General features: G+C 34.4%; 1 protein-coding gene across 2 annotated transcripts in view; it reads left to right on the top strand.

Moving 5' to 3' along the window:
• Positions 1 to 6596, top strand: part of LOC144959869 (uncharacterized) — a 79520-nt gene extending 72924 nt beyond the window's left edge. For both annotated transcript variants that reach the window (XM_078892674.1, XM_078892675.1), the window contains exons 36-39: positions 1025 to 1238; positions 2243 to 2338; positions 4979 to 5046; positions 5588 to 6596. In XM_078892674.1, the coding sequence (XP_078748800.1) occupies positions 1025 to 1238; positions 2243 to 2338; positions 4979 to 5046; positions 5588 to 5693 (484 nt within the window). In that variant the 3' untranslated portion in view covers positions 5694 to 6596. The remainder of the gene's footprint in view (positions 1 to 1024; positions 1239 to 2242; positions 2339 to 4978; positions 5047 to 5587) is intronic.
• Positions 6597 to 10113: the final 3517 nt, after the last annotated feature.

Below are 10113 nucleotides of genomic sequence, written 5' to 3' on the forward strand. Positions count from 1 at the left end.
AGATACGTTTATGGAATCGGGCATAAGGGATAATGGCATTACCTTCTAATTTTTACATCTTCTTAAAGTATTCTCCTCCCTGACCTCCCATAGCGGGCAGGGCGGGTGGTTGGATGGGAGCATCACCCTTGAATCATATACCTATGATGTTCGCATGGGTGTACGATCCGATAGAGATGTCGTTTCTTCTTCTCTTTACTAGCCTATCCTGCTTCTTTGGTTTGTGATTGTATTTTTGACAGGGGATATTTTTTTTCCTGTAAATCCTCTGCCTGTTTGTTCTTGGTTATTTATAATTTAGCTTATGATATCTTTAGGTTATGATTTTGATTGACATTTGTACTATTTTTGTTAGATTGCTTGTTTTTTTGTTTCAGCGGTCTCTCATATAACCTCAATTGTGTTGGAAGAGACCTAAAGCAACAAACAAAAAAAAAAAAAAATAGCGGGCAGGGAGGCACTTGCTGTATCTTCTTTCCATTATATAGCTGTTTTCCAACATGCTTTCTGTCTTTGTCTTGGAATGAGCTTACTTGGTTTTCCCTTGGCCCTGGCCGTATACCCTGGCTGAGAGGGAAACAATCAAATGTATAGTTAGTTTTGGGAGATATTTTTTCCCCTTGTAAATCATATCTCTGTTATGCACTGTATTATGTTTTCTTTATATTATATATGATTTGTAAACATTTGAGTGTATCCCTCTTAGTGGGGACCTGTGCTTGTGTCTGGATGAGACTTAGGTCATCTCAAACTAAGTACTTTGACGGTGTGCTCTTGGAATCTACATCTGTTCCCTATTTGAACCAATTCCCCTTTGTCCTACCTTTTCTTGCGTACTTTAATTATAATTCTAGAACTTATTACTATCCCATTTTCTTCCTTTTTACTGGCGCTGATATGACCTTAATGTGTTGCAAGCTCTGTAAAACCCTAAAAAACATTTTTTTAATAAAAAGAAACCCATGATTTTAAATTCTAACTTTTTAAATTGATTCTATAAAACCACTCCCTCTCACTTACTTAGACGTGCCACAAGCCTGAGCCTGCCCATGGCCATGCGGTTCAGGAAGTTGAAGACATTCGCCAAGGAGGCGGTGGACGTCTACAGGTCCAAGATCCACGGAAGAGGCTTGTTCTGTAAGCGTAACATCGACGCAGGTGAGATGGTCATCGAGTACGCAGGAGAAGTCATCAGAGCCTCCCTCACTGACAAGAGAGAGAAATACTATGAAAGCAAGGTGAGTGAGATTGTCAACAACAAAAAAAACAAGCAAAGCAAATCAAAAATGCCAGATATTGTTGTTGAACTACAACTTCATTTTATAGATTCTTCTCAAATATAAGACTTTGTCTGTGAGGCAAAGAATCAGGAAATAATGATGATGATAATCATGGTAATAATGATAATAATGATGATTATGATAATAACAAGGATGATAATAATAATAATAATGATAGTAATAATAATAATAATAATAATAATAATAATAATAATAATAATAATAATAATAATAATAATAATAATAATAATAATAATAATAATAATAATAATATAATAATAATAATAATAATAATAATAATAATAATAATAATAATAATAATAATAATAATAATAATAATAATAATAATAATAATAATAATACTTGCTTGTTACCTTCTTATCGAAAACTAGTTCACAATGGGGTCTTTTGACAGGTGTAATTTTAGACCCAGCCACCCTCTCAATGCTGGAGTGCCAGAAAACAAATTATGACATTGATACAAGTCTAATGTTATTTAAAAATTTTTTTTAGCTTGTGAAAGACAAGAGTTTTTTAATGTTTCAACAATATTCGAGGCTTACTAAAAAACATTACAGTCAAATCGTAATACTAGGCTGCTAGAAGCTGTGGACTGTAAAAAAATAATAAACAAAAATAAATATAACAGCTTTAAAATAGAATAAAAATACCAAACACTGAACATTTCGGGCTCAAAACCCTTCTTCAGTCAACAACAAAAACACATTAAAGACATAAATACATTACACTAAATTCCAGATAGACGACAGAGAAATTTTATAGGTCCTCTCTGTTGTAAAAAAAAATATATTTCCCTTGTTTGGGTTTTTGTTCTTTATTTCCTTTTTTTGAAGCTGTTATATTCATTTTTGTTTATTATTTTTTACAGTAAAATATCGTGATAAATTTGTGCTAACTTGATCATTTTTCTTGATGAATTCTTGTGGCATTTCCATCCCCAGGGCATCGGATGTTACATGTTCCGTATCGATGACGATGAAGTGGTCGATGCTACCATGCATGGCAGTGCTGCTAGGTTTATTAACCATTCTTGTGAGGTAGGTCGTTGTCCCTTGGTTATACTGTAAGGTTGCCAATTTTGTGTTATATATATATATATATATATATATATATATATATATATATATATATATATATATATATATATATATATATATATATATATATATAATATATATATATATATATATATATATATATATATATATATATATATATATATACTTGTTGTTTAACTTCTACAGTACTGTTTCATGTCACTAGGACAATCCACGGGAAGTGTGTGTAATCGTTATTGTTGTTTATGATTGTGTGTTGCTTCATACTTCCTGTGATGTTTTGGTGTCGAGACTATTATGGTGGTTTGAAGTTGCATGCAATGTGGAAGTGGAAGTGGGAGTAGATTGTCTTGTTTTTCGTATTTTTTCTAGATTCGTTGTTTATGGAGGTTTGTAACTACATAATAGGTGTTTGTTTCTATGTCTGGGTGGAGTTTCTGACCTCCCATTGTGGGCAGGGGGGTACATACTGTGTCTTCTATCCCCCTATGCCTGCTTTCCAACATACTTTCTGTCTTTGTCTCGGAATGAGTTTACTTGGTTTTGTCCTGGCCCTGGCTGGGAGGGAAACAGTCAAATGTGTAGTTAGTTTTGGGAGATGATATTTTTTCCCTTGTAAATCATCTCTCTGTTATACACTGTATTATGTTTTGTTTATGTATTATATATGATTTGTAACATTTGAGTGTATTCCTCTTAGTTGGGACCTGTGCTTGTGTCTGGATGAGACTTTTAGGTGATCTCAAACTAATTGCACTGATAGTGTGCTCTTGGAATCTACAACTGTTGTCTATTTGAACCAATTCTCCTTTGACTCCCTTATTCTTGGATGCTTTAATTGTAATTCTAAAATTTTTTACTATCCCATTTTCTTCCTTTTTACTGGCGCTGATATGACCTTCATGTGTTGCAAGCGCCGTAAAACCCTTAAAAACAAAAACAAAAACAAATTTCTGTCTGCATGAGACATGCATATATATATATATATATATATATATATATATATATATATATATATATATATATATATATATATATATATATATATATATATATATATATATATATATATATATATATATATATATATATATATATATATATATATATACATACATACATACATACATACATACATATTATTCAAAAGATCTAACAAACCCTTTCATCCAATCACTCCTGGGTGAGCATGGGGGTCCCAAAAAAAAAAAAAGTCTTTTTTTTTTTAAAACTTCAACTTGGATCGGTTTTGTTCTATTTGTGTGAAGTGAGTGAATGCAGCACCCAGAGTGAATAGGATTCTAGTCTGTAGCATACCTGCCTATTATTACGGAGACCATCCGTAATTGTTAGGGAAGTGTAAGGACAATTACGGACTTACAGAAATAGAAGAAATATTACTGATACAAATGGTCATAGTTTTTACTTGTTCACTGGACTTGATTTCTTATGAATATTTTGCCATGCTGTGGAAAATGGACTTGATTGAGGCTTGACCCGCATAAGTAGTAAGCCTATATAACATGGTAAGTATATTTTACATATATAAAAGGGTGTATCTATTCTATCATTATTTTTGTTTGATTTAGTATTACTGAAATTTGACCATTAATTACTGATGAATTTTGTATTTCTTACTGAATTTGAAATTTTCAAGTAGGCAGGTATGGTCTATAGCAAAGTAACTTTCCACCAGATCTACCAGACCTGGCTTTCCAAAATCACTGCGTGATGGACAGGGGAGGTAAAAAAAAAAAAGAAGTAATATTTGACTTCACCCGGTATTGATCTCAGTCCCCATGCGTGCAAAGCCAGTGCTCTAGCAACTGAGCTATTCCCCCCCCCCCCCCAATTGCAGTCAAGCTATATTTATGGGATAAAGCTTGGCTCAGTGGTACTCGCTTTGCTTTGTACTTGAAAGGTACCGAGTTCGATCACCCGCCGCCGCGCTGTGTGGCCTTGAGCAAGTCACCTCACTCTAGCTTACTGTAATGAATCACAACAGGTTATTGTTATGATTGTTAGTTGATTTCCGGGTTAACTCTTTACTTTCACTTTTGACATGGTCGTTGTTGGTCATCCATCCATCATGTAAAACAAGAAAGAAGAATAAATTATGACATGGAACTAATCATACCTGCCAACCCTTCCGCTTTTGGCAGAATCCTTCCTATTTTCACTCTTCCTTTTTGTATTATTCCGCCTTTATCTCTAAAATTCCGATTTTCAAAAATGATGATAACGGTAAGAATTTTTTTTTTTTTAAAAGAGCAAAGATGGGGGGGGGGGGGGGGGGGGGGGGGGGGGGGGGGGTTGAAATTCCTATTTTTTGTCTCAAATTCTTATTTTCAGGCATTCTGATTCCACTTTTGGGGAATGTGAAGGGTTGGCAGGTCTGAACTAATCAATCTTCAATCGTTCTTATTTTCAACTCATCAAGGTATATAAATATATTATACTCACTTTACAGCATTGCACTGCGGCTGATGCCTGGGTTATTTCCAGTCTTCCCTTGGAATAAATAGACCCTAAAGAAAAAATTTCCCCATGGGGATTAGAATAAAGGGAATTTTTTTTATTTTTAAAATACACGGTTTCAATCAATCTTCTCTTCTCCAGCCCAACTGTTTCTCCAAGGTGATCCAAGTTGATGGGAAAAAACACATTGTGATCTTTGCCATGAGGCCGTGAGTTCTCTATTGAATTTATTTATTTAATATTTAAATTATTATTTAAAATAAGTAATAATCATTTGATAAAAGGATTCTTTAAATAATGATGATGATAAAAATGGTGACAATGATAATAAAAGTAAAATAATAATGATAATAATAGTAAGTGTAATTTTCAAATGAATTAAACAAAGAAAAAAAAAAAAAAGAAAAATAATACTAATAATGATAATTAGAACAACAAGAATGATAATAATGATGATGATGATGATGATAATAATAATGATAATAATAATAATAATAATAATAATAATAATAATAATAATAATAATAATAATAATAATGATAATAATAATGGTAATAATGATAATAATAATTAGAATAATAATAACAATAATAATAATAATAATGAGGGCAATAATGATGATGATAAAAATGGTGATGACGATGATGATGATGGATGACAATGAAGATAATGGAGTTGTTGTTCTTTTTATCCATGCTTTGATTAATACTTAGGTTTATTCCTGTTTTCATCTCCATTATACCTTACTAGAATCAAGAGAGGAGAAGAACTGACCTACGATTACAAATTCCCCATAGAGGAGGTCAAGATTCCTTGCCACTGCGAGTCGAAGAAATGCCGGAAATATCTCAACTAAAACGCCACAGCTGCTGCTGCTGCTGTTGAAGACTGCTTGACTGAATTTGACAATCTTCCTAGTCCGGTGTTTGATACATTGTGAATTCTCGTCTTTCAAACGGAGTCACTACTTCGAGTTCCTCAGACTGTTGTAAACCAAATTTTAAAAGAAAACTTGTCTGCTTCTGTTTCTGGGTATAGTTTTAGCATGGAAGGAAAATCCAGACACCTCCCATAGCGGGCAGGGAGGTACATACTGTGTCTTCTATCTCCTTATATCTGTTATCCAACAAGCTTTCTGTCTTTGTCGTGGAATGGGATTACTTGGTTTTTTTTCCTGACCCTGGGCGGAGTTCCTTGGCTGGGAGGGAAACAGTCGAATGTATAGTTATTGTTTTGGGAGATGATATTTTTTTCCTTGTAAATCATCTCTCTGTTATATATTATTATAATTGTTAATTTGAATTTATAATGTAAGCATTTGAGTGTATTCCTCTTAATGGGGACCGTGCTTGTGTCCAGATGAGACTTATTGGTGATCTCAAACTAAGTACATTGATGGTATGTTCTTGGAATCTACATCTGATCCCTATTTGTTCCCAGTTCCCCTTTGTCTTACCTTTTCTTGTGTGCTTTGATTATAATTCTAGAACTTTTTACTATCCCATTTTCTTCCTTTTTGCCGTCGCTGATATGACCTTAATTTGTTGCAAGCGCCGTAAAACTCTTAAAAACAAACAAACAAATCCAGACGCCTTCAAGAAAGTACATGAAATATCATACGATGAAGATTACTATCCACTCTTTAGTAGTTTCACTATCTGTATCGGCCATCCAAAAACATCCTTGTTTTGTTTTGTTAGAATGTTAGAATGTGAATCAGCTAAGTTTGAAATTTAAAAAAAAAAAAAAAGAAAAGAAATTGTTTATAGTTATAGGGAGTTTATAGTGTGATCAGAATGCATTATTATAGAATCGGATTTTCAAAATTGTTGGGGACAGACGGTTGTAATGTTGTCCCTTAGATGCTGAGGCCATGTGCATAGTGAGATATACAAAACCTGCCTCCTGTAATGGATCATCCGTAATTGTTAATGATAATTTACAGACTTACTGAACTAGAAGAAATCATGTAAGGAAATTTAATGACAATTTACAGGCTTACTGAACTAGAAGAAATCATATAAGGAAATTTAATGTCAATTTACAGACTTACTGAACTAGAAGAAATCATATAAGGAAATTTAATGTCAAGTACAGACTTACTGAACTAGAAGAAATCATATAAGGAAATTTAATGACAATTTACAGGCTTACTGAACTAGAAGAAATCATATAAGGAAATTTAATGTCAATTTACAGACTTACTGAACTAGAAGAAATCATATAAGGAAATTTAATGTCAATTTACAGACTTACTGAAATAGAAGAAATATTACGGATTTTGATTTTACAGCAATTTGGTCGCAGTGTCAGAATACTTTTTTTTTTTTACCTCTCAGTTCCACACCCATGATAGTTCAGTGGATGGCCACTCCTAATGGTGGCTGCAACAACAGCAAAGTTTATTTTATGTATAAAAAGTTGTATGTATCATTTTTTTTTTTAATAGTTTAGTGTTGTGACTGGAATTTTACCCTTTAAGATGGAGCTTCTATATAGCAGCGCAATATCCACTAAACATGCTCAAAGCGCTTTACAAAGGGTCCCTGACCAACAGCAACACGTAATGTAAAGAACGAGACCTGACTCCTGTTAGGCGATTATACAATTTTTTTTCGGACAGAGACAACGCTGTTAACGACCAGGTACTCATTTTACACAAGGACTCAACTATGCGTCGAGCGAGGCTCGAACCCAGGACCTTCCGATTCGAAAGTGAGTGTCATACCACTAGACCACATAGCCGCACGTTGATTGTTATGAATTTTGTCTTGGGTTCCACACTTTTTCATTATCTTAGAAGGCTTGTATTGGGTGAGTAGTTGAGAGGTTAAAATCTACTTGTGTATGTAAATAATAAAAATTATCACACAAAGCTAAATAGATGATAGATGAGCTTACCTGCCAACCCTTCCACTTTTGGCGGAATCATTCCTATTTTCACTCTTCCTTTCTGTACTATTCTCTGCCATTGTCTCTAAAATTCCAATTTTCTAAAAAATGATGATAATGGTAAGAAGAAAAAAAGAGCAAAGAGATGGGGGGGGGGGGGGGGGGGGGGGGGGTTGTGTTGTTGAAAAAGGTGAAATTCCTATTTTTTGTTGTTGTCTCAAATTCCTATTTTCAGGTGTTCTGATTCCACTTTTGGAATGTGAAGGGTTGGCAGGTCTGCATAAGAACTGATGCCATTTGTATGTACATCTGACAAAACATTTTGGGGATGAAACCATGTATTCAACCAATGACATAATGATATATTTCGTGCAAAGAAGATTCAAAGTATTATTTTGTTTAATTATAGACAGTGTTCAGTATTTAACAATCCCTTTTAAAAAAATGACCATGTTCATAATCATCAATACCGCGATCATTGCCATAGTCATTGAAGTATTTGACATCATTATCTACACTATCATCGATATCATCATTATCATCATCATCATCATCATCATCATCATCATCATCATCATCATCATCACCCCTGTAATAATGTTATGATTGTACATAATACACCAATTTGTTACCATCCACTCACCAACCACATCATGGTCACCTCATCCTCATCTTTCTTTTTTTTTCTTCATCTTTCCATTTACTTACCCATCCATCCATCCATCCACCCATCCACCCATCCATCCATCCATCCATCCATCCACTCATCCAGCAATCCATTCATCCATCTATCCATCCATTCATTAGTTCATTTAAACCCATTTTGCCTTTCCATCCATCCATCCATCCATCCATCCATCCATCCATCCATCCATCCATCCATCCATCCATCCATCCATCCATCCATCCATCTAACCACCCAGCCATCCTTCAGACGCATTTTGCCTATGCATCCAACCATCCATCCATCCATCCATCCATCCACCCATCCATCCATCATACCCATTTTGCCTATGCATCCAACCATCCATTCTTCCATCCAAGATGTTTTTTTATGCACATAAACCATGTTTAAATCATTTGCCTTATAATATGAAATCCCATTAATATGTGTAAATATGTATAACACCCCCCCCCTCCCCCCACACACACACACCCACACATGCACACATACAGGTAGGCCAGGCGTTCCAGATTTCTGCTTACTACTTATTCAGCCATTCAAAGATGTCATTTGGTCATTCGTGACCAGTTGTCCCAAAACGGTATTATATTATTCCGGAGCGATATCAATGTTGAACATTGAATTTATAATCAAAAACATGAAACATGGATCAAGTTTATGCGATGATTTACTGAGTAAAGTAGATGCGAAGATCACAGGGAAAGAAAGAGACAATTAAGGTATGGTAAGACAGAGATTGAAACTGGAACAGCCTGATGATGACGACGACAATGCTGCCATCATAGGTCAAAGATATCGGTACTTAAGTCAAAATGGGTCGGTAACATTTGTCACATTCTTGAACAGAACACACGCATCTCGCATGCATCTGGGCTTCATGATTCAATGTTTTAACACATTATTTCAATAAATAAATGTTTTTTTTTACAAAAAAAAAAAACAAAAAAAGATTATAAGATATACGACTTGATAGATTAGAAGATATAGGAGCATACAGGGTTTTTTTTTGGGGGGGGGGGGGGGGGGGCTCTCCTGTAAAATATATGTTTGATTTTTGTTTCCCCCCCCCCCCCGATATGCAACGCTTTGTCTCAAGATGACAGAATGTGTGTGTGTGTGTGATGTAACATTTGTTCTTGTTGATTGCTTGGTCATTCCATCATGCAAAAGGTGTTGAAACGCCCTCTTCTCCACACCCCCAACACACACACACACACACCCACCTACCCACCCACCCCACATGTCTAATTCCCTCCCTAATCTCTACTTTTCATTGACGTATATTATGACTAATTTTGAAACTGCCTATTTGGAATTGAAAATAATTTTGGTAGTTTTTTTCAGGGGTATTAACATAGTAGACATTATTATAACTACTTTTTAAAATGACCAATTTGTCCTTAATTCTTTCAATTAATGCTTTAACCCCCTCCATACCACCCATAGTAAAATCGTCACATTTGTTACGATGCAGCCAACATTTTTCTCATTCTGATTTTTTTTGTACATCATAATATTTGAACAAAAATGTTTGCTTTAGTTAAGGTATATTAACATTGTGTTGAAGAGCTCGTTTAGGAGGAAAAAACGTATGTATAGCAAGAACTACCAGATTTTGTATTTGAGTGAACTAAATTTATTTTTGTATAGGTTGGGTGTGAAGTTTTGGGGAAAATTCCGGAAAATGGCCGGTAAGGAA

The sequence above is a fragment of the Berghia stephanieae genome, chromosome 14, assembly GCF_034508935.2.
Source record: "Berghia stephanieae isolate SIO BIC M18660-M18661 chromosome 14, UCSD_Bste_1.3, whole genome shotgun sequence".
Taxonomy (NCBI): Eukaryota; Metazoa; Mollusca; class Gastropoda; order Nudibranchia; family Aeolidiidae; genus Berghia; species Berghia stephanieae.